The 25,971-nt window shown below is 38.1% G+C and overlaps 3 protein-coding genes across 4 annotated transcripts; all 3 read right to left on the bottom strand.

The window, feature by feature from the left end:
- Positions 1–33: 33 nt before the first annotated feature.
- Teh4 (tipE homolog 4) lies at positions 34–11,786 on the bottom strand. The gene is made up of 5 exons (XM_071786099.1): positions 8,862–11,786; positions 8,341–8,551; positions 4,763–5,217; positions 3,166–3,463; positions 34–2,747 (listed from the first exon to the last, which is right to left on the bottom strand). The coding sequence occupies exons 1-5, from the start codon at positions 9,002–9,004 to the stop codon at positions 2,469–2,471; spliced, it is 1,386 nt and encodes a 461-aa protein (XP_071642200.1). The 5' UTR covers positions 9,005–11,786; the 3' UTR covers positions 34–2,468.
- A 1,390-nt stretch (positions 11,787–13,176) lies between these two features.
- Teh2 (tipE homolog 2) lies at positions 13,177–18,398 on the bottom strand. 2 transcript variants are annotated; one of them, XM_071785971.1, is made up of 4 exons: positions 18,146–18,398; positions 17,801–18,059; positions 17,457–17,630; positions 13,177–17,138 (listed from the first exon to the last, which is right to left on the bottom strand). In XM_071785971.1, exons 1-3 carry the CDS (start codon positions 18,393–18,395, stop codon positions 17,459–17,461), a joined length of 681 nt encoding a protein of 226 aa, XP_071642072.1. In that variant the 5' UTR covers positions 18,396–18,398; the 3' UTR covers positions 13,177–17,138; positions 17,457–17,458. The 2 variants fall into 2 exon arrangements, with proteins under 2 accessions (XP_071642072.1, XP_071642064.1); XM_071785963.1 differs by having other exon boundaries at positions 17,463–17,630.
- A 33-nt stretch (positions 18,399–18,431) lies between these two features.
- Teh3 (tipE homolog 3) lies at positions 18,432–25,598 on the bottom strand. Its single transcript, XM_071785953.1, has 2 exons — positions 20,891–25,598; positions 18,432–19,567 (listed from the first exon to the last, which is right to left on the bottom strand). Exon 1 carries the CDS (start codon positions 22,239–22,241, stop codon positions 20,901–20,903), a length of 1,341 nt encoding a protein of 446 aa, XP_071642054.1. The 5' UTR covers positions 22,242–25,598; the 3' UTR covers positions 18,432–19,567; positions 20,891–20,900.
- Positions 25,599–25,971: the final 373 nt, after the last annotated feature.

Raw genomic sequence — 25,971 nt, 5'->3', positions numbered from 1 at the left:
TGCGGGTAAATATGCAAGGAAGAATTGCGGTAATTTACACGTGAAGAAACTTTATTAAAAAAAAAAGAAATTATATTTTACAGTCGGCACATTCATATATGTCACAAATGCATTTGACATAAAGGCATACCACATAATTGCACGATTTATATACACATATATACTAAGCTATTAGCTATAATTTTTTACATACAAAAAGAGGATTAGCTCTTTATCTAGTTAGACAGATAATTAATCATATATATACAGTTATTCGTCATTTGCATAATCGTATATTTATTTGCCAACAGCTAAATCTTGCATTGTTCCCTTATAATCGGTGTTCTTTAAAAATAGTTTCGAGGATCTGCTAATTACTCCAATCATTCATCTCTTTGTCCGTTTTAACGTCATTTCGTACGTCGATCACATTGTTTTCATGAGTACACGATCAATCTAATGATTTCTAAATAGACAGAAGCGATACACGCTAGATTAAACTTTTATTTACAAATCGGAACTTCCCTAATTTTGTAATAGAGCAAAATAACAGAAGTAACGGAACTGCGAACATTTATTTCCGAGAGAGCGAAAGAGCTCGAAAAAGTTTCCTTTCGAGCCTGTCTCTTCGGTTAATTTATAGTATTCGCAGATATTAATAGGTATACTTTATTGATGGCTCCATCGAAAGCGGAAGAAGGCACATAGAGTACAGTGACATCAGAAAAGTCTTCTTTTCTTGTTGCGCGGTTATTTTTAGCCACTCTTCTTGCGTGCATACGTGCATACGTGTATCACTTGCGTGAGATTTAGGTATTTTAACTTATTCTTGCCTATTTAAATCGGTATCTTACGTTGCTGATTATACGAGTGTATTTTTCTAACAATTTTTTCATAAGTTTTGATTAAAAAGTAAAAAAATATATACATTCTTTCTTCAATAAATCGTTGTGAGAATAAAAATATCAAATTAAATTATGGCTTTTCGTGCTAATTACCTATTTTGAAAAAATTATTTATTTTACTTTATTTTAGTTAAGATATTATGAAAAATAAAAGTGTGAAATATAAAACCAATAATTAAAAATAAAAAATAATGTTATGGCATTGCGTTATTCCTCTTATAAAAATTCATATTTCTAATTAATACATATTTGTTAATTGTATCAAGTATTTTGAATATTTATTACGCGACGGATCATATTTTTGATTGACTTGAAACACACGCTGACACGAAACTGGCACGAAAATTGAGGCAATGTCGATTACCACGAATATATAAATGTCTCGCTGAAAGCATGTTATGTCATAATATATATTTTTATATATTTACATCGTAAGGTACTGATACTTAGGCATCGCAAGTATGTAGTACAATATACTGTACAACTATAATTTACGCATATATAGGCAGTCGTAGTACTCGCGTATCAGAAATAGGAAATCGCATCGAGTGTTTTTTTACCAGCGGTATTAGATGTATCTAATCACAGTAGTACGGAGTCAACTACAGTGTAGCACAATATAAGTGGATGTAGAAAAAATATAAATGCACGTTCGTTGATAACCGAATATTAAATGAGCTCTAATTGTAAGTCGCCGTGTTATTCTATACGTTGTACATCAAAATAAGCTTGATTATTTCACATTTTGCGCAAAGATCGCAATTATCGCGTAAAAAAAAGATATTTTCGCGGAGTGACGTTTACTGCAGTGAACATATATTTCAGCGTTTATCCATTCGTTCCATCACTCATTCCGTTTTGTCTTCGTTGATTAATGTTGTTCATCTTTCACTTCATTCGTACACATTGCGCGAAGACGGTTGTTTAACGCCATCATTGTTAGATACCGTTCGTTAAAACACGTATAAACAATCGTATATTACACAAGTACCTTAATGAAAGTTTCTTAAATATATATCTGGAGGCAAAATCTTAAAACTAATGTATCGACGATTGTGATACCAGTGTCCGTACGTTTGTCTGGCGCGCAAACAAAGTGATAGCGATACATCGAAGGCAACAGTGAAAATGTATCCGATCGATATCTAATTAGAGAGTCGGTATTATTAACTTGGACCCCGAATGGGTTACTTTCGATGAGTTTCATTGGCAGAGAGATCACTTGAAGTTGAATTTCATTTCAAGCACAACGATCAGGTCACATCATTGTAACGTCCACGTTATTACGCATTACAATGATCATTGTAACTGTAGAAAAATTGATTGCACCTCATTCCGGAAGACGACGTTAATGTCCATCCGAGAATTTAACTTTGCCTCACATGCTTCATTTGTGTTCGGATTTCATTTTTAGAGCTTGTCTCTCGCAAGATTTTTCTTGTTGGATGGATCTGTCCGGCACGGCGACCGCTTGAAAATCAAGTATCGCGTTTTCTTCTAAAAAGAATCCTCAGCGTCGTCCATGTCGATCAACGGCAGCCTTTCGTAACCCAGTGTAGCGCCCGTGCCAAGCGGCTTGTACTGCTAAAGGGTCATACTTCTGATCTCGTTCTCATTAGCCTGACTTTGAGTCGCGGAGGACGTCGCCTCCACGAGTCCCTCGTCCTCGCCCCGGGTCTCTTGATTGTCAACGCAGTATCTGCATCGCATTTTCGCGTCGTCCCCCACCTGCACCGATCGCGAGATGATAATCAGGGTGATGACGCTGATGACGAACACTCCAGCCGGCACGATAACAGCGATCAACAGCTCCATTCGCGTCTTCTTCAGATCGAAACGTGCAACCACGAATAACGAGTTGTTCTGCATAATATGTATCCGCATAAATAAGAATTGCGCACATTATAAATTATTAGTGTTTTACTATTATACCGGAAATAACAATCGACAATAGTTGAAATTACTCGCCACGAAAAATTATAATAATTTTTTTCTATAATTAATTTAATTGCACGCCTTTGCCCTGTTTGTTGAATTTGATGCATTTTTTTAATAATTGCTCAAAACACAAAAATTATCGAGATGCCGGAATATCTTCTTTAAGGAAAAAATTCAATTTTTATCAAGAAATATGGCTTTACGCAATAAATGTGCCTGTTTCTAAACGTTATATTATATATTTTTTTACTTAAAAAACGGGATTGCCGGAAAAAGAGATCGCTGAGCCGAATCCGTTTAATCCTCACGTATTCGTTGAATCTTTCCACAGAAAATGCCTTACCTTATTGTAATAACAGGGATATCTGCTCTGCGCGGTCTGATTATCGCCGTCGCGGCCGTGGGTAAACTGGAATCGTCTGCACTCGCCTCTCAATGTGTTGACGCAACGCTCGAGATTGATGTACAATCGCGAGGTATTGTAGATTGTCAAAGACTGCTGTGCCGGGACATAGGCATTTGTGGGATCCACCGGATGCTTCAGGGTCTTCTCGTAAATTTTCAGGAAGCTCGTGAAGTTAATGGACGGTTCGGGGATCGGAATCTCGTCCAACAACGTGCCGTTCACGCAGTCCTCCGTGCTGCGAAAGTAACAGGGGCGGTAACGATATAACGCATATCGACAATTTTGTCGATCTCCTTACGTAAAAAAAAATAATAATAAAGATGAAGATGATAGAGAAATATAAATAAAATATAAAGAGATAAATGTTTTTCACGCACATTATGAAACATTGCAATTTTTGTAAATCTTTTTAATGAAAAAATTTTATTACATATACATATTTGAATCGATTAATATCCGTTAAGCCTCTGTCAGACTACGGATTGGGATTGAGATTGGACTGAATTTAATCAATTAAAATAAAGAAAACTTAATCACAAGTTTAATGAACTTTATTCTAATTGGTCAAATCCACTCTCAATCCCAATCTGTGGTCTGATACGGGGTTTAGAGAGGATTACGAACTAAAGTTAAATATTTTCTTGTAAGCAATTTTATTGGGGTCAATTACTTCTATCGCGAAACCTGTGTCGTTTCTTTATACCAGCTTCTTATAGGCTATAGGGTATTTCCATAGCAACCATTGATCCTGCGACTGGGTTTGGTTCCCCCCCCCTCCAATATTTTGTCCCTTTCTCCGTCATTGGCATGTTTATCTTTTTTTACTTCCTGGCAATTCAATAAAATTTTAAGCCCTTAGCTTGAAAATAACATGATGGTGATAAATGAGAGAACGCTTGGAATAACATCCACGAATGTGTATCAAGTACATTTTACGTGATGACCGTATAACGGTTTTATTTTTGTTCGTGCATAAAATTTCAATTTTACTATTTGATCAATATCTAAGACGATAATGTTATCAATGTTTTTACGGGAAGGAAAAAATAGAGCAAAAATATATTTTCCGTTCAATCATTCAATAAAGCCTCACTCTATCAGCAATCCAATTCTCGAGAGTCTCACGTTTCATTCGGTCTCTTCTCATTTTCTACGTGCGCATTTAAGACTCAAAGATGCGATAGAGCCAAGGAATTCAATAGCTAATGTAGCGTTAATAGCGACAGAAGACCCTTATAAAAAATTGGCATAGAAATTCACCACGTAACATATATCTAAAAAATTAATACAAAATTTGCGTTTATTGTATAAATATAATTATTTGTATATATACGTATATAAAATATTAACATATATCTCTTTATATAACAATCGCATTTTAATGATGTTCGTCTCTTAACGATATTTAATTATTCCATTCATATAATTAGATGACGTGATTTAATGAAACGAGATTTTAAACGAGAATAAATTTAAATAAAGTGGAAAATTATTATTCGTCGAAAGACTTCGTTATATTAACATTCGTCATTACCTGATGATATTGCCGTGGTTCGTCACGGCGAAGCAGCTCGCGAAAATACTGCCGTTCCGCTCGTCCCAGATTTTAACGGGGTTGTCCAATCTGATACCGGGTAGGCTACCGTTCGCCCTGTTCAAGGCCATTCCGCGGGAGCACCTGGCTGATATGATACTGTCGTCGTGCATTAGATAGACGTTTACGTCGCTGGTGGAAATGCTCGGGCAGTATCGGTCGCAGGTGAAGGTACTCTTGATTTTCGTGCATCTAGAGTGCTGACAGCTGAAGAAGCCGTTCAGCTTCATATTGTCCTTCTCGCTATCGATGACGACGCCGTCGGCCTTGTGATGGCAGAGCATCAGCTCGCTCATGTTCGAGCAATGTCCGAGGCTGCAGTTGAACACCCCCGTCAACATGCTGCACTCGCTGCCGTTGTTGCAATTGTACCGTTTCATGCTCCTCATGTTTGCCTATCGACGTTTCTCATTTTGAATTCTTACTTTATATCATTATTAATTATATGACAAAACTACGTATCATGATGTGTTAAAGTTAGTGTCAGTGGATTTGTGATTTTAATCTGTCGGAATTTTTTTATTTATAATTTAAATTATATATATTAACTGTCATTTCTGAATCTTTTGGATAATTTGACAATTAAGTCTCAAATTTATTTTACTTACAGGATAAAATTTATTTGAAAATATTTAAACATAAAGTTTTTAATTATATACGATGTTAATACTTAATTAGTCGAGTTCTTTTTATTTTATATATCTATATATTTTAATTTTATTCTCTTATTGCGTAATTCCTGCGAGAGAGAATTAAATGATATTTTATGTTTTAACGTTTGTGTGTCCGTAATTTTATTATAAAATTATTCTGTTTAAAAATATTATTTAATTAATTTATTAGGAAAATTATTTTATGATTTATGAAAGTTTGTCTGACATCATTATCAAAACGATTGTAAAAGGCACGGTCATGTATGTTTTACACGCTATATGACTTTTTCTCATCAACGCCATTAATTAAATCCCATTACTTTCAGAAAGTTTCAGGCCTGTTGGCAAAGCATTAAAGGTCAGCATACAGTACGATTCCGTGCGCCTAAATATTCATATTCATAGGGCACTCCCTCGGGGATAACTCGTATGACTCGTATCCTCCCAACTCATAACTTTTACTTTAGATTGGGTTATCCCAATCATTATTACCGGGTATTTTTAGACGTTTTTTACGATATTACTTGAAATCTTTCGACTCTGTCGCGAATACCTTTCCCTGATCAAAAATTGACATACATTCTGACTATAAGAATATAATCGACAAGTTTATAATCATTTCATAATTAATTAAAGTTTCTTAATTAAAATACTATTATAACGCGATTTAGAGAGAAAGAAATTAGTATATCTTACTTTTTTTTATTGTATATAATAAAATTTTTCAATTTGTGAAGGATGTAATAGCCGTTCGCAAATAAAGCTTCTAATCCGCAAACATTGTTGAAAATGGCAAGTTGTTTGTATAACGTACTGCTACTACAGTATAGTGAAAGATTATGTCATATTGTTTGCCTCTTCGACCTATCATGTCTATTTTTATCAGCACATTTCTTTATTGTTTGTTAAACAATCGGATATAATAAACAACGAAAGCAGTTAATATTGCTTACAAGGGAAGAAAGCTTTTCTTTAAGAACTTTCGATGACGGATAATGTTGTGGGTATAATATTGCACGCAATGGATTTTATAATGGCATTTCTTCTTCGTGAATATTGCAAGAGGTTTAGGCTCTCAACGGGCTGAAAACCATCCCTGTAATCGATGTCTCTTGGTTGATGGATCAATATATAGAGGAGACGATAAGAACATGAGATGGAAATTTAAGAGCAAGACGAAAGCGAAGTGCGATTTTCATATTTTCTAAAAACAATTAAAAAGTTTTTGATATCTGAATCATGAATAAAATTATATTATTTAATCAGATTGTATTTCATAAATATATTTTAACGCATATTATGCGTGACACTTATATCGGGTGACATCTATTTCCTACGGAGATTGCAAAGTTGACAAGTATTGATCGATTGATAGTATTTCATATTCCTTCTTTCTCCAGTAATCTTGTCGAGATATAGTATTGGTCAGTATAGTATCGACATTATATGATAAATTACAGTTACCATTATCAAGGATAGAGTTAAAGGAAAACAATAATAAATTGATTTTTAAAAGATGGTTTTGAATGTATAAAGCTATTGCTTTGAGCTTTAATAAAGCCGTGAATTCAAGAAACTATTATTAATAATGAAAGTAATTCCGAATAACACAGCAAGTGTCTCGCTACAGTTTATTTATATGCAATTCGTATGAATCTTCCGCAACATCACCCCCGCGGTATCGATGTTTGACGGCACGGCGAGGAAATTGGAGCCTACGTTGCTTCAGTAAAAATGTAATATTCCCACGAGATGGAGACCTACGCCCACGAGAAAGCATCGGGTGTGGAAGCTCACGGTCGCGCTTGGTTGGGAACGTACCGTGAAATAAAAGTGATCGGAATCCGAAGGGTAAACGTGTGTCCTCGCCACTCGTTAAGAACCTTCATACTACGTCAAATGGAAGAAGTTTCCAGGGAAAGATTATGGCCAGTGGGGTATTCGAGCAAAGCTCGTTATTGTCTTTCCCCGAGAAAGCTTTGCCTAAAGATTTCCAAGAGTTGATTGGGTAATTATACGAGATTGTAATTGTTCGTGTCTAACGAGAATCATCGAGGGAGATCATAAAATTTTAATATCAGATCTTATACCGTAAATGTTCCCGACCGGAGGAAATTTTATGCCGAGCTCGTTAATGGCAATCTATCTCAGTTCGTTGTTAATTTCATGCTTCACGTTTTCCTCTTCGAGAACAAAATCAGGTTGTTAATATAAACTAATAAATTAGTCAAGATTAGATTAATATTTAAATAAATCAATTAAAAACTTTTTTTCAACATAATTATTTCCCATTTCTTTAAATCTTTATGTTCTTGTTGTAGCACTTAAAATGTTATTTTGCATTCTGCATTTTTAAAACCAAATTGTCAATAATTTATAAACTTCATATTTTTATCTGTAATTTATAATACTTGTTACATATTTGTGCACAATATAGGCTGCGTTTCGATATTCACTGCCAGTACTGAAAATCCATAGTGTATGCGACGTAAACTAAAGTCCCTCTAATAAGATTCGCGACATCTTGAGTTTCGACAAAATAAGAGAGAATTAAAGAGAAAGCGATATACAAGTGATATACATTTCTTTCTCTCTTATATCTCTTTCTCTTTCTGTTTCTCGTGCTTTTGCCGAAAATGCGCACCAATCAAAAGTTGTTGCTACGTGTCGCGACTCTTATTAGAGGGACTCTAACGTAAACTAGAGAGATTTTCAGTACTGGCAGTGAATATCGAAACGCAGCCACAATAGTTTATCGAGAGCTTTTCAAATGATTGGACAACATTTAAATTATAACACAATGGGACTTTCAAACAAAAAGCAAGAAAGAACACGACAAAGTAATGCTGCGTCGTTCTTACGCACCTGGGGACACGCCATACTGCTGAACTTGGTGCAATTTTCGAAAGTCACGTCGGTGCCATTACGTCTCACGGTCGCGTGATACTGGGGACAAAAACCGCTCGTCTTCGTCAAACACCACTCGCCGCAACTCGCCCATCCGCAATTATTCACCATCGAGGCGTTAACGGTTTGGCACATCACCGGTTCCGGCTCGATGCCAACGTGGAAGGCCCTGAAATTACGCCGGCGTCGTTAACGCGCCTCTCGGATTACGTCTCGTGGAAACAAGCTGCGAACATCTTCCCCACAGCCTCATCTCGAATAACATCTTTGACTTGAATAGCGTCTCAGTTTCATCTTTAATAAATCCTACACGGTGAACGCAGTCTTGTGCGAGAAAACTTTCACGAGGAACAAATCCTTTGGATGGATAGAAGCTAATATAGAGTCTACCAGTCGAACGTATTTCGACGAAAATGGGATCGATTACATGCCAGAAATCAATTTCTAATTTTAGATTGTAATATGTCATTTTGTTTTACCTATACGACGGCGCGTAGATCGCCACGCTGAGGTAAACCAAAGCCACGCAACTGATGACGAAGGTGAACTGGAAGAAGCATATGCTACCGCAAATTTTACGATCCTGTTCCGGTATCAGGCGGCGCTTCTGCTTTCTGCCCATTTTTTAAATCTTCCGTTGAATTTTTTCTATTTAAATTCCACGGGGTTTTAATTCCACATCAATCAAATGCATATACACATTTATGCGTAAACGTGATCCCAAAAATTGATAATTCCAGCAGCGGACTTGTTGAAAAATTATCTCACTCGTTGGAGTTTTGACCTTTATTCTCTTATCGATATGCGTTACCGCCCAAAAATTAATTCTCTCCAAATTTGATAAACTAATTTCGTTTGTCAGATAATGTTAAATAATCTCACATGTATTATATGTATTATATTATATTATATATTTGCTTCCTCTCGGAGCGCATGACATAAAAAATAAGCGACTTTATGTCGACATTTCATTACCGTCGTGCTATAGCAGCCTCGTAAAAGTTTGATCGTCGTCTCGCGCGAAGAAAAACCCGAGAAATCGAGAGAGCAACGGACCGCACTCTCGCTTCGCGCTAGGAATCGATCGTTCGCAACAGCCCCATTTTCACTTTCATAATATTACCCGCTGGAATGCACACGTGCGCAGCCGGAATATTTCGTTGCGAATCTATGTTCGTTTCCCGCATACTATTTCCGTTTGAAAAGTACAAGTCGCGAAGTCGGTCGACAAGTGCGTGTGTGGGTGTGTATGTCACGACTTCCATCGATTAGATGATTTCGCTATAGCTACCATCCTCTTATAGGGCACGAACACGCGTGACGTCGTGACGCACGATCGTCATGCCGTTTCGAAGAGCGTCAGATGACACTTAGAATTTCAAATCTTCTAATCTTCTCCAGCAGCGACGAAAATTGACGAATGAAAAAAAAGCGCTCGTCAAAAAATCGCCAGTCTGCTCGATTTCGAATTCAACGAACGACTTGTAACTTTCTCTTACTCTCCTTTCTTCTTGGAAGTTAATTAGTTACCAGTAACATTAACAATTCAACGATAATGTACCGGAGATTCGTAGTAAGCTCCAAGTGTGTCACGCGAGTGACTCATTAGGCAAGTGATTCACAGTTCTCCCGAATCGCTGGCGGGTTGCCCCATTTCTCTGATCGGAATTTAAGCCGGTGTGATCGACCGTTCGTCAATCGAGCGCACAATAGCGTGTAATGCCGAGGAAGTCTTCTCCTGTGTTTGCGCGGATCCTCCCCCCCGCCGTTCTTTCGCTAGACGCTCTAGTGTCCGATCTATCTGATGCACTTAGAGCAATTACCACGTGTTAACTTCATTAGCCGTATAGTTGCGAGCGGATGCTCTACATAGGACAGTATAGAATTAGATGATGGTAATCCCATTACCGCGACGCTCGAGTGGGCGCTTAAAACAACTGTTTAAAAAATGCGCTATTGATCCGGATTTCTGTGCCGCACCATTACCGTCGGAAGTAACGTCGTTAGAATTTGTTCCTGTCGTTCCCTGCGTCGTTGCCGAGACTTTGCTGGCGTATAATTAACAAGTAAAAGGCCGTTGTACAATTAAAAGAGTGACGTTTTAACGCACCAGAAATTTTTAAACTAATTATAATTTTTCGTCACGCAAAATTTTCTTCCTTGAAGAAAATTACCTTCCGTTAAGTATTTAGAACAATGTCAGCATTATTATTTAAATAGAAGACAGGAAGTAGTAGGCTTTTGCGTTTTTTTTTTTTATAGTGGGCAATCGATCTCGATGTTAGAAAGACACTTCTCTGAGGGACACCCACGACGAAGTCCCTAATGACTGTTCCACTTGCGAGTAACCTTGGAATAACCGATTATCTTGCCCATAATACCTTTGGGATTCTCATTCTTGGAATTGCCATTATTGCCGTAGACGTGCGCTATCTGATTCCTAAATTGCGTGCATAAATTCATTAAATCTGATTTTCGTTTTTTATAAAATCTATCATGATTTTTTGTCCCCCTTTTTTTTATCGAGAATAAAGCTGCCGATGCAGCAACAGAAATGATTAGACTTGCAGAATTATTATTCGTCCATCCGCATCCTCCTCAAAAAAAAAAGAACTGCAACTGCAGAATATTTTTTACATTCTCGATATTCGTTGTCTGACTAAAGCGAGTATTTACTACTCGTTCGAAGCGAGTTTTATCTCCGATAAAATCGAAGCCGCTTTACTTTTAAGCTGATTGCGCGTCTTAACTTTTCATGGATATCAAGTGCTCTTCTAGATGAATTTTTTTTCTGCTCGATCACCGATTTTCAGCAGCTGACGTAAATACCTGCATTTCTTTTTCAAAAAAGAATTAAGATAATTCTTTTGTAGAAGTTCGACGATTTGTGTATTTTGCGGATAATAAAAATCCGCATGATACAACGATTATTATTTATGTCGTTATAGCGAGTCTTCATAAAATTTTCTTGAAAATTTCTTGCATTTTAAAATTTCGGAGATGAATCTTTTGAATCATAATTGAAGGAATGGATCTGCTTAACACCGTTTTTCTTATGTCGACGCAATTTCACTCGTTTTCATCGTTATCCCGTTCCATACTTTACCGAAAACTTTACACTTGATTGCTAATTATATTTGCACAAATAACACTCGATCACGAATAAACCGTGTCATTTAGCCACGAGAATTTAATTTCACACGTGTATGCGATCGGTACGCGTCCCTCGTAGGATCATCGATGTTAAGAAACGATCTCGCGATCATTTCCGTCCGCGACTTGCAAAACAATTGTCAGTTCGTCGCGATCTTTTCATCCCGAAAAAGAGTTCCACGTTCACGCGAGTATGCGCGAGGTAGCCATGCAACCGACCAGCTCCGACGACTGTTTGAAAACAAGTTTGCTAGTTGGCCGTGTGGTTCGCGAGTTCCCTCGCACGGAGCTTGCGCGGTATATCGCGCTTTTCATGGGGGGTGGGATCCTCTTTCATGGTGAAATGCCCGAAACGACCCACGGTTCACAGATCTCATTCTGTGGTTGCGAGAATAATAGCCCCTTGCACAATACCAGGCAACAGGCAGTAAGAACAGGAAATAACCAAAAAATCGTTAATTACAACCTAAATAATTCGAATGCTATGATTGGTTGGCAACAGACAATAGGCACAGAATTTCCAATGTGACGGAAATTCTGTGTCTATTGCCTGTGTCACTGTTTATTCTGCACTTATACATGATTTCTGATTTCTATTCCCTGTTCCTATTGCCTGTTGCCTATAGCATTGTGCAAGGGGCTTAAATAGCAAAACTTCTGGAACGTTGAGATATGACTGCTTAAACGACAGGAGACAGTAACAAAGATTTATTAATCTTCTTTTCGAAGTTATTTATTTTTTTTTACCTTGAATATAAAGTACAGTTTATTTTAGCTAACGATTATTTCTTCAAAGTATTTTAATATATTTTTACATGCAGCGACATTTGCAAACATGACGTTTGACGTTCAATTCATTTGTATTCTTTTGAAGTTATATAAGTTTCTGATTTCAAAGTCGATTTCAAAAAGTGATATATATATTTTTTTATTAATAAATTAATAATTATAATATAATTTGTTTATAATTTACATTTATTTAATATAATATATAATTGATATTTATGCAGGTTAAAATAATGTTAATTCTAGTGTCAATTAAGTTCTTATCTCTTCTTTTTTTAATTTCAATTGTACTTGCAAGAATCAGCAGATGAAATATGCAATTTTGCACTAGGAAATGTGAAACTATTCTCTCATCGTACACTATGAATTATAAATACAAGTGTTCCATATAGCACATATAGTCAGTTGATATCTGTTTTATCGATTTAGATTCATTCCCTCGATATCAGTCGAGTAGGGTGGAGTGTTAGTTCCGATGGATTAACATTTAACATTTCTACGACCTTCAGAGCAAAAGGTCAAATGTCTTCTGTTTAATGCTATGTAATCTTCGCATAATGCATGTGAAGATAGATTTTTCATATACCGTAACGTCGATAAATGCAACGTATCTGAGTTTTATTATCACAATTCCTCATTGGCAGACTTTAAAATGTTAGAGATCATAACTTTCACTTTTTGAGGCTATTATTTAAAAAAAAAAGGTATCAAGAAAATTATGGGAAAGCTATAATTAACATGAGCTTTATTAATATAAAATTTCTTTTAAATTAATTCACCTAAAATCAAAACAATTCGTGGTATTTTGAGAAACGTATCGGGAATGTTAAACTGGAAAAATAATATATCATCAGATTAACAGAAAACATTCTTTTTATGTATTTTAAACGAACTCGTACAATCTCTTATATACAATAGTCCGTTTGTATCGCAGAGCGAGTATGTGGTTTATTTGTATATATACACACCGTATATATATATTATGTACAATATTTATGATTCAGTATGTAAGAAGCGAGTTGAAAATTTTCGAGTAGAGAGAAAGGAAGCGTCTCGAAGAGTATTTTCTCATTTATATTATAGATTTTTTTTTATATATGAGGAAAGAGGCGAGAAAAAGAGAGAGGGACATGATGTGAGGGACATGATAAATATCCGACTATAGTGCGAATATTATTATAGCAGCCAAATAACATTACGAGTGGTATATAATATGTGAAGGTAAACTATCGAATAATGCATCGCAGCACTGCTGATTTTCAGAAATCGAGTACGATAGCTAAATCGCGTGTGGAAATAGAATTCGCAATATTCTCGGTTATTATCAATTCGTGCTCCATTAGATTACTCAGTTAACCGCTTATTTACTCTACATCATCCTCGCGTATAAATTATTTGAATTTATACTAGAATTTGTTTACCTATCTAATGAGAGATCCCAAGCAAATATCTGTATGTTGAATTTTTCCTTGATTAACTTTCTATCTAATTAATCTTTCGAGAAGTATTAAAGAGAAATTAAATATATTACACTCTTTATAGGATATTTTCATAGTAGGCTAGGTATGTGTATCATCATTTTTCATATTGTATTAAATATTGCAACGTTACCGTTATATCGATATATTTATTATAATTTTAAAATTCTGATATTTATTATAATTTAAAATTGAGTCGAAAAATCATTCGAAGATTAAGGAAATTCTAAAGATTTCAATTCTAATTCTTTGCGAAACAAAATTGCGTTTCCTATAACTCAGCCGAGAAAAGTCATCCGCTTGAGATCTCCAGTTTCTAATATAAACATCTTCTCTCGCGATCTCGATAAGATCGTGCGATCTATAAATAACGCTGCCTATGACGATTGCGACCGGCTAGTCGAGCTAGCGAATTTTTATTGGCACTAGAACCGATACGTGATGCGAAAATTGTGCCTATACGCGAGTTACTTGCTCCTGGATTGTCCGCGTCGAGATTTCTTGGTGTTGCGCTTGAAAGCTTTTAATATCACATAAGAGTTTTAATTCTAACTGAAGATGAAAATTTTGCGATGTGGCGAACCGATGTGACTTTTGCGAGAAAGCGTACGCGAATTCAATTTGCGCCGTCGTTTCGTCGATTATGAACGCTTTGAGCAAATGTTCTCGCGAAGAAGGGTGCAAGAGAAGAGAAGCAAGAATCGATTTATATAATTCGATGCTCTAATTATGTTTCGAATTAATACTTATCATCCGATATCTAATTTTGATTATTCTTTATTATCTTATCGATGTATATTAGCGTAATTAAAATTCAGCATCCTCATTTAAAATTCATCCAACTTGCGAGAGAGAATCGAGTCGGACGAAATCGTGTAGTTAACGTGACATGAAATCGACGGACATCCACGATTCGGAGACGATCGAACGGAAACTATAGACTAGCAAGCTTCAAGTGGGGAATGAGTGCCAAAACATTAGGGTCCATGGGAAGTTGCTACCTCGTGGAAGCCCTTCCACTCTGGACACCTAGAGTAAGGCCGAGTAAGGATTCACAACCATACTAGATGTAGAGGGTTACGACATGGTTTCCATATGCTTCGAAACAAACATTAATTAGAACCATTATTAAAATCAGTTCTGTCAAGTATGTGGGGTTTTTCAAATAATTTCAAAGAACTCAGTCACTGATAAAAACAATTTTGAGAAATATAAACTAATTAATATTGCAATCATAGTGAGCAACTTGATCATTCATCAAAATTCGATCCACGTATTCAAATTATTTAATATTTGATATTTATTTTATGTGTTTTTCCTTTTTTCCGAATTTCTTTAAGTAATTATAGCGCAGAAGTCAATAATCAACTGACAAAAACAATTTTGAGAAACATAAACTAATTAATATTGTAGTCACTGAGAGAGAAAGCAACTTCTTCACACATTCATCATAATTGATTTCAAATATTCAAATTATTTAATACATATCTGAAAATTCCATTTCACTTTAATGACGTTCTCGGTTAAAGTTACTAATAAATTATTATCTGCGATATATTAATTTACTTGCAAGCAATTACGCTTGATGGAATAAATGTTATTATAAAGCGATTGGCGAGCATTCAATAGTAAACGATGTCGTTTCGTAGCTTATGGAATGTAGTTTGCGCGTCCCTGCAGAGAAAATCCAACTTAAAAATATATCGTTATATCTCTAGCCCTATAAACTATGCGCACAATGCGTACCAGCGTTCACGTGCGTTTAATATACGCGTATATTATTCGTATATATCTATATAATATATCCTCTCTTTGACTATATAGAATCCACGACGTGACTTGCGTCCGCGTACAAAATTCGTAACAATTCTTATATCAATTTCGATAGAATTACGATTGGTAATATTCACAGGCTTAACTTATAGCCTAGTCTTAGCCTACGTTACTTGGTGCGGAAGCGGATTTTGTAAGCAAACCACGTTACTTGCTTCATTTCCTTCTTCATAAAGCACTTTCATAATTTCCATTCAATACATTTGCCTTTGTACTATCAGCAATAACATTTACGAATCGCTTTTCTTTGTCGATTCTGTAGAACGTTATCATAGTTTTATTTTACTCTTACGAAATTAAAATTTAGTGCAGCTTTCAGAGTCCTGCGTCAGAAAATGAAGAAGCAGCCATTGCTCGTTCTACTTGGTAAAGTAATTACAACGGGAGGCACGAATAGGACAATTAATTTAGTGTAGCGAGTAACGTGATTAGCCTAATAAGAGTCCGCGTTGGAGTCTGTTTCTTCAGCTCGACGAAAGAGTGAAGATATTTTTCGCTTAGCACCGAGCCACTTGCTCGTACTGCTTTCATCGGTACTGCTTTCACGATCGATTTATCGTCATAAAGGCAGCTTATGTAACCAATCGTAAATTCACGGTTACGTAGCTTAATCTAAATCCGATGCTGCTGCAAAACCTAATTCTGTGCCGTTTAAAAACTATCGTACTGCTTAAACTTTTATCACGTAAGTAGGAAGGCGCGCCTTTATCACGGCTGACCTCGAAACACACGGAAGTCCATCATCACCGTTTCGTAATTGCTTTTATCTGAAATTACTTCCATAAATTAATCTCTAGATTTTCATTTCAAGATTTTAGAATGCGCAACTACGCTGCTAATAATCAGCTGCGAATAATTTTGCGAGTGTCATATCGTACTAGCATCCAATGTATTATGTATTGCGTATTCATTAATGCATAATATATTATTTTCTGACACTGCCGCATGTTTCGAGCCTCTTGAAACTCACATGGAATACTGATAGATAATTGAAAAATCCGAGTTCTCATATTCATGGCCCACTTTACATCGTAAATTTAAGGTATATTCTTCGCGCAAGCGATTCTTCTGATTGCCGATCCGTCAAATGAATCTGACCTTACATTTCTTTCGCGTAAGTGCATACAACTAATATCGGTGCAATTGAAATATCGAGAAGAAGAGATAGAAAGAGATAAATATTTTTATGTCGCTGGCACATAAAACTTAGGCGTATGTTCCATTTATTGAAAGCACGAATCACAGATTTAGAAGACAAAAAAGTCGGATGTAGCGTTAAGCATAATGAATAAACCCGATAAGAAGCGATAACAACGAGATCCTTTTTGCCGCTCTTCGCGTATTTTTTCTAAACGCTATTACTCGCTCACTTAAATTTAGAAAGTAAAGTACGCTGGAGCCATTCGGAGATTATTTCGCTGGGATCACTCCCGCGCGGGGGGGTGAGCCCTTGGTAGCAGTCAGTATTCCTCTTCGTCTTCCTCGAATTCGTCCTCTGCCAAGATGCTGTAAGAACGAAGAGAAATAAAAAAAATTACAGAGATGGAAAGAGGAATAAACGGTAAAGTCACATAATGAACAGAGGAATTACTTTGAGTACAATTAAAATCCTGCAAATCGTGTAATGCCTAAGAGCCAAAAATGAGAGAAAATGTGTGTGATGCAATTTAAAAAAATATATAATTTTAGCCAACGCTCGATTTTTCGTTTACAATATTCGATTATCGTTTTTCTCGATCTCGACAATCGTAGCGACAATGACTTCAAAGTAATTCCGTATAAAATACAGTTTCTGCTAGCCCGCAACGGGCACTGCATACATACACTTACTCTTCCTTTCTAGCATACTTGTCCATGAGATTGCGACTCGACCCGCCGCAGGTCTTGTTCATCGGCGGACAATACCAGTAGCACAGCACGCCGAGCGTCCCGGCGAATAGTACTATAGGCACGATCAAGGCTAGCACCAAATGCCTCAGATTCTCATCCCACGAATATCTGCGGACACAAAATAGCGGGCTAAGTTGTTTGCTAATCAGAGATAGATGATCGTGCAAACCGATACGGTTCTCTAATATACGAAAATGACGTCTATGTTTTATACGAGAAGCAAGATAGCGCATTATGCTTTGGGTTGACAAATCCATGCATCGCCTCACTGATCGTACCTTGCGACAACTGTCTCCGGATGCGTTCTGCTGTAGTAACAGGGAAATACCTTTCCCATATTTTCGTAGGCGTACTTCTTCGCGAAAAGAGAGCAGTTGACTGTGGGCGGGTAGCCGCATCCTTCCGTGTTCACGAAGAATTTCGTTTCGGTGACGTCCCACGGCACTGAACCCAACGGCTTCGCCACGAACTCCTCGTACGGGAGCCTGGTGTAGTTGACTTTGATCTGATGACAACGAAGCGCGGCCGAAGTGCAACCTATGACGTTAATAACGATATCATCGATTACACTCGGACGGTATGCTATAAACGTAAAAAATATGAGAAAGGAATCGAGAAATCACCTTCCCTGCAGCTCGCCCATGAACAGTTTTTCAATCCCTCCGCGTACACGTGCTCCGTCGTGACGCAGGCAACCGCGTGCGGCGAGAAATCCGCCAGGATGGTGGTTATCGCCGGCTCGACGACGAACGGGATCAGAAACAGGAAGGCGAAGACCGCGAGAATTGCCGTGGTGCCCATGCAGACAGAGGTGTAGAACTTGGCCTTCTCGACCAAGGCGCCTATCTTGGACTCCTCCACCTGAACGCCCATTATCACCGTCGATTCGTCGGAATCAATGATTGCAGCTTTTTGTGGGTCCACGTGGACCCTACTCGTGATTTACTCAAAAAGTTTCTCGAAAGATGCGCGCAGCCACGATTCGCGCGGCCGCGTCGGGACTCGTCCGAAGAGACGTGCTTATGGCTCACTTACGACACCTTGATTCACCCCGTGATTCTTTCTTGTCCGATGGCTGCAGCGGAGGAGGAAATAATTTTCCTCAAACGAGTGAAATATTATAACTATAAGGCTTGTGATTAAACGATCTGCGATTTTGATGAATACAACTTGATTTATTTAAGAATTAATCTAAAAACTTGTGAAATATTGAACAAGATATAATAAGATGAGATAGTCAAATAATTAATCTAGAAACCTGCGAAATTGAACAAGATATAATATGATAAAGTTAATTAAATAATACGATTATTCAAGAATCGACATTAGATTTAGGTAGGTCTAATGGACGTAGAACTGCGTTAAGTTGGAAAATTCTAAGCTTTGAATATGAAGCTTCTTGAGGTGAAGGTCTTCAAGTTTGAGTAGGCCGACTTTTTCTCCGTCGATATTGCTAGGTTGCTCGCGTCGTCGTTCGCACTTCTGGTTACGTTGACTTGTTGAATCGTTAAGTAAGCAGGCTATCGAGAGCTCGTCTCGAGTCGATCATCCATCAGCAAGGCGCGCCTCTTGGCTGTTAAACTTTAGCTATTGGTCACGGCAAATCAATCAAGAAAAGGGGAACCTCTTAAGAGCTACGAATGTCACGTGTGAAAAAACGCCAAAATCGAGTAAATCTTCTCTCTTGAGCTGTTACTTCCTTCTCGAGAACGAGAGAATCGTGCGGAATTATACGTTCGATATCGTGACAACACCTGCTCGTCGTGTCACATAAGCATGCGTGTGCGGTCTTTCAATTATTTAGTGCAGGCAGTGCGAGTAGATAAATTCTTCTTGATCTCTTTGTTGTCTGACCGCTTCCCTTTTTCGCTTCGTTTTCTCAATACTTTTGCAGGAATGTGTACGTGTTGCTTTTTTTTTGTTTTACTGAATTGCAAGATGAGAATTTTTTTTATCACGCGTTCCCCCCCTCCCCACACCTCAGTAATACCCGCGCAGGGAGAATATCGACTGACGAGCCGGACTCTCCTCCAGGAGGGGAATGCCTGTTAACACAACATTAAAATCTATATTGCAATTTATTAATAAAAGTGATCGTATAAGTTGTCTATCAATAAATAGCTCGCGAGTTTCTCTTTCCGAATTTAATGAACTTTGGACTTCGTAGAATAGTTCAAAATAACAGCTTCTTACATTCGTTCTAATGCAGGTTTTGTTGGATAATCAATTTAGAGTTTAATCTGTTTAACGATATTTATTTGTGATGATGTCTATTTAAATAAGTCATTTAAATATCCTTAGCCCAAATAAGACAATTGTTTAAATTGAATTCGGTATTCTGAATTGACCTTAATAACGTTGAACCAAACTAGAAACTTTACTTCGCGACTTTTATTGCCAATAACGTTGATCAGATTTATAATCTGGGAATTGCAAAATGAGGAAATAATGTTACGCTGTATCTCTTTAGTAACATAAAAACTAATACATCTTTAATGCGACAATATTCCTGAGAATATACGCATGTATACATCGCAAGTACTTCTTTTTAAAGATAATTTCCATGACATACTTACAGATAATTTTATCAAAATTTATCAAAAGGGATGCTTTTGAATTGCTCTTAATGTTATAAAATGTTTATTTAAAAATTTTGTCGCATACACATATTTTTTATAATTATGACAGTGGAATTTTGTTAAGAATTGAATACGTTTTAAATACATGAATGTTGAATGCATTTTCTGTTCATCTCTCTAATATTTGTATCAGAAAAAATATGTGTCTTGACATACTCTACAGTCTACACACATTCAAAGCTCGTGTCGTCTTTTCCTGAGATAGATAGATAGATAGAAAGGAAAGTATTTTAGAGAGTAATGCAGCGTTGGAAAAAAAATAATTCAATTCACATATATCACTTTAGGTCTAATTTTATTAAAATTAATTTATTAAAATTACAGTATCCTTATATTATGTCATGCCATTTAATAAAATTATGGTTTAGATTTATAAACTATAAGAAATTTGCACAATATGACAAGAATAAATTAATTATATATAAAAGTTATTATTACTATGACAATCACACGTAAAACGATTATTGAAATTCCGATTGAATGAGAGAAAAAGGAGAGAAGAAATATGATTTGATATGAGATATGTGATATGAAGAGGATTATGTTGTTGGGGGAAGGGGGGAATCGGATAATCTGAAAATTATATGAAATTAATTTCTAAAAATAGTGTAAACTACAAAACGGGGAATCGAAACATCTTTCGTGATATGAAAGGACTGATTAGGGCAATGTAAATAGCTAACACCATGCCTGAAAACGCAACTATTTTCTGCCGAAAACATGTCTTACGTGACGGATCTCAGAGCGCCATAACGGAATCTCCTCCGCCAGCATCCCCTAAGTTGCCCGACGCGCTTCTCTCTATCGAGACCAGCGCCCCGGGCGAGCCCTTGAACCTCATTTTAGCGTCGTCCCCGACGACGACTGTCCTCTGACAGAAGATCAGAGTCACACAGCTGATGACAAACAGAATACTCGGCAGCAATAGCGCGATCAAGAACTCTTTATAGGTCGTTTCTAGATCGAATCGTGACACGACGACGCCCGTGTTAGCCTCGGCGTAGTAACACGGAAATCTAGCACGCGCGTTATGATCGGACCCGTCCTTCCCGTACTCGTGAAGGAACTCTTTGCACTCGTCCCGTAGGGTGTTGACGCATCCCTCGAGGTTGATCAACAGTCGGCTCTCGTTGGCGATGATCAGGCTCTGCTCCGGCGGCGCGACCAGATTGTCGTTGTCCAACGGCTTCGTGGCGAATATATTCAGATAGGACAAGTACGTGAAATTCGTCAGATCGCTCAGCAGATCTTTCTCCAGCACGGAACCGTTGATGCAGTCTACCGCCTCCACGCCCAAGGTGGAGTTGAAGATCCCGTAGCAGGAGGCCATCATGACGTCTCCACGATCCTCGTGCCAGATCTCGCGATTAGTCTCTACGTCTATAGCTCGTTCACACTGGCTCAGATACACCTTGTCCCCACTGAGGAGGATCATGTTCTTATTCCTGGTCGGGATGTCGACGCACCTGCGGTCGCAGTTGTAGGGCGTGCGTATGCGCTCGCAGGTGCCGCGGTTACAATTGAACAGGCCGTCGATGTCGATGCAGGTGATCTTGCCGCGACGGCCGGAACACTTGAGGGGCGGGTCCGTGTCGTGGAACATGCACTCGAAGGCGTCGGTGATGTTGATGCAGGTGCCCGCGGAGCAGTTGAACGTGCCGGTCAAATTGCGACACTCGTCCGCGATGCACTTGGATTTCTTCGCGTTCTCCTGATCGATACCGTAGCACGTCTTGTTCGTCGTGTTCGTGCAGTTCGCTAGGAGGATCGTGGACCCGTTTCGGCGTAGGTTCACGTGGATCTGCACGCAAGGCCCGGAGGTCTTGGACAGGCACCACTCGCCGCAGCTGCCCCAATCGCAATTGTCGGCGTTCACCGCCCGAATCGTCGTGCACATCGCGGGCACCTCGCTGATGCCCGATTGAAACGCCCGTCCGCTGGGCATGTAGATCGCGACCGTCAGGTATACCAGCGCGACCGAGGACAGTACCATCGTCATCTGGCAGATGCAGATCGTACCGCAGATGCGGCCATCCTGCGGCGGTATCACCAGATTCTCCACCGGAACTGGTTTCGGCATCCTGCCCCGATTGAGTTGATCGCACACCAATCGATTGTCTACGTGCACTTGTTCATCTTACGTGCGACAAAAGCGTAACTGGTGGTGCGTGCGCTAGATAAACATTCGCTGTTTATTCGTTTGAACGGATTGGAGAAGACTCGACGATGATTTTAACTAGCTGTCTAGAGTCTATAAGTCAGTCGTCGTGGATTCTTAATATTTCTCTTCAACGATCTTATCAACATTTGTAGAGAAGCGAAAGATCACTCTTGACTTCTCTAACATCCTGATAAGATATGCCGAATAAAAATCTTCAAATCTTCGTGCGTATCATTATTGTGACGGGCTGTTACGTAAGCTGAAACTGCACTCTTGCCGATAAGTCCCACAACACTAGGTATTTGGATGGGAAATGATAATTATACTTTAACAGAGGCAGTTTTATTAATCAGAATGGAGCGTTTTAGCCACCAAAAATTAATCGGTTGATACCCTTTGCCTGGCACTAGCTTTCTACATCTTGCGGAATTGGAGCGTCGCGAGAACCGTTTCGTCGCAACATTCCGTAGTCACATCACAAACACAGCGCGGCGTTGGTTCAGCTTTCTACCTCGGTCTTTACGTTTCGCAGGATCGCCGAATTCATCGAATCCCGCTCCACGCAGAAATGCGAGGGTGCGTTTGCATCATCGGCATTCCACGTCAGAGGTTTCCACGCGCGTGAGTCTCTCTCTCCTTTTTACCGCAGGACGAGTCCACCCGCGCGCATGTTCTGTTCCCGGTCCTCGTGTAATATACGGCCGACGGGCACCCTCGTGCGAGGACGCGCATTGATCGCGGTGCCGCGCGACTGCGCGTCGACGGACTGCAATGGTATACCGTGAGCGTTACCGCAATTGACGTCACGGCTACGAAAAACGTCTGAGGGAGGATGATGCGGGGTGATCTCCAGAGATGGCGGGTTCCGACCGATCCGGACCAACTGGTCGCGATTTTTCGAAATTTCTTTTAACCCTTAAAGCGCACACCTCCGAAAAATTACGTAAAGCGCACTGGGGGTATGAGATACCCCAGTGTCTTTAAGTATGTATTGTAACGACGCTATTGACTATTTTATTGCATAAAAATTTCTGAATGAAGTTAAAGTAATGTATTTTAAGGATAAACAAAAGTTATAGCGATTTCTTAAAATTAACATTGTTTAAAAAATTATTGAAAAAGACATTTTAATGGGACTTATCAGAGCACAAAGTTCGGAGTGGGGTATCCTACACCCCATGTGCGCTTTAAGGGTTAAGAGTCGTCGAACGACGATGCGAGTTGGAGAACATTAGAAAATATGGAACTCTTGAGCGAGACATTCGATGTACTGTTCTTTCTCTTGATTTTCAGGGATTCAAGGTTTACGGTTTGTTTAAAAGTCTTAAATTGGAATTTAAATTACATCTTTTGAAAACTTTTGTTCCGAATTAAAGACTGAGCTGGTAAAGCACAGCACAGTGTCCAAAATCGGGATATAAGACGTCTCATGTTCCTATTTTGGACATTGTCTTGTCCGGGAGAGAATAAAAATATACGTAAATCGCTTTTCTAAGAAAACTTCAAAGGTAACCAGGTATGCGAGAAATCGTAATAAAATCATCGCTGAAAACAAAGTAGGTTGAAGCGAAGCATCGAAGTACGAAACTGGAATAATTCCCAGCTGATGCATTCCTCTAATGTGGATTCTATGTATATGCGTTGCGGGTGATGGCCTATGCAAAGAGTTTCTAAGAGATCTAGGTGTAACGGCGAAACTAGGTCGACAACCATCCGTTTCACATGCCATTAAAATGACGGCAATACCTAGCGCGGTGTAACTTTGTTTCTTTATCTTCCGTGTTTCTGCAATTGTAATCTAAAAAAAAAAAAAAAAAAAAACTGCGTGACCGTTATTTATATTGGTGTTTTACGTCTTGTAGATCGATGCTGAAAACAATTTCCGGCGGCCGTTCCAAAGGGAGTCTTGGTATATCGGTCGTAAACTTTTACGTGTTTTCTTTAATATCGTATAGTATACATTTTCTCTCCAAGAAGCACATAAAATATTTTATCTCCGCAAGTGTAAGGGTACAATATGTAATTTCCTTTCTGCACTGTAAAAAATTTTTGTAAAATTACAACTATTATAGTAGGTAATTTTGAGACCCACTATAATAAGTGTAAATTTCCACACATTTTTTTTTACACAACGTTGACATTGCAGAGGCTTTATAAGCAAGACTCTCGGCGGATGATCGCAAGAGACATTTTTGTGATACAGAATTCTTTCCGAAAATCAGTTCCTTTTTTCACTTCATTACGCAAAATAAATCTGCCGCGATATTGTGACACACTTCCGTTAACGACCTTCGCAACATGTGGCAATTTAACCGGAATGGATGGAGAACAAGAAAAGAGAGAAAACGCTGATAAAACGTGAGCGAGGGTAACAAAACGAGGCTTATGGTGTTCGCAGTGTAAATTTATCGAGCGCCAGGCTCAGACGGTATGGCGCCCCCGTTTTATGCGGTTTTCCACAAATGTATAATATACACACGCGTCGGACTCGTCGCCTAACGCTCGCACGGAATCACGCAACTCGAATCGTGTCAACAATTTTTCGTATCGATCGGCACGGGAAAACACGGACGATTTCTGCGATAATTGCCTCATATATGTCTTTGGGTTCTTCATAAAGCAAAACTGGATCTGCAAGATAATTCTTACATCGTAATTAAACTGGAGATGCATGTCTCTATATAAAGAAGAATATAGAGGCAGGCGAGAATATTCTTCGGAGATTAAAGCTAATAATTTCCAAGTAAAGGAATGTTGAATTGGTATTTATAAAATAGAATATCTCCGTTACAATCTCCTTTTATAGAAAATTCACAAGTTTACAGACAGATAATTCTCCAGATATGTAACATCGGGGAAAATGCGCATCAATGTTATGCAGTGTAATTGCGCGCGGTTCGATCGAATCTTAAATGAGGTCGACTGCAATAGAGTTTGTCGCGTTTTCTGCGGCTCACCTGAGAATCGATCACCTGCTTTTAAATTATTCAGCGCAAAGACTTTTCGCGACGCGAACATATTTCCATATGTATGCCCGTATGTATTCTCAATCTACCGCGGTGGACCAGCATAAAGCGTCATCTCTAATATCACTCGGTAATATTCCACCTACCGATGTTACAGAACATGTTTTACATCTAGTTACGCGAAAAAGCTACAGATACTTATCTTATAATACCCCCAAGACTAATGCCGTGATATATGACTTATCGTGCGTTTTATAACGCAATGAGAAATAAAGTAGTACACTGTGAAAAAAATTTTGAGATCCAAGAAAATATTTCTTTGAATAGTCCTATAATAACATATTTACTTAATACAATACACATATTTATTTAGAATTAGATATTTTTACTTAATTTAAGTAAAGATATATAATTCTAAATAAATATGTGATTATATTAAGTAAATATGTTATTATAGGACTATTCAAAGAAATATTTTCTTGGATCTAAAAAATTTTTTTCTCAGTGTAATAAGAGAATAATCTAGTGCAAAAGCATTACGATAAAATTATTTTGCACCAAAGATTAATATTAAAAATCGACTTATGTGTTAATTAAAGTCTTTTTCTTTCTTCTAAATTAATTTTATGAGAGTTACAGATGTAGATATTGTAAATATATCGAGGAGAAAGAAAGATTTCTAT

Source organism: Temnothorax longispinosus, chromosome 1 (assembly GCF_030848805.1).
Source record: "Temnothorax longispinosus isolate EJ_2023e chromosome 1, Tlon_JGU_v1, whole genome shotgun sequence".
In the NCBI taxonomy this organism is placed as follows: domain Eukaryota; kingdom Metazoa; phylum Arthropoda; class Insecta; order Hymenoptera; family Formicidae; genus Temnothorax; species Temnothorax longispinosus.
This window is presented reverse-complemented; position numbering and strand designations above follow the sequence as displayed.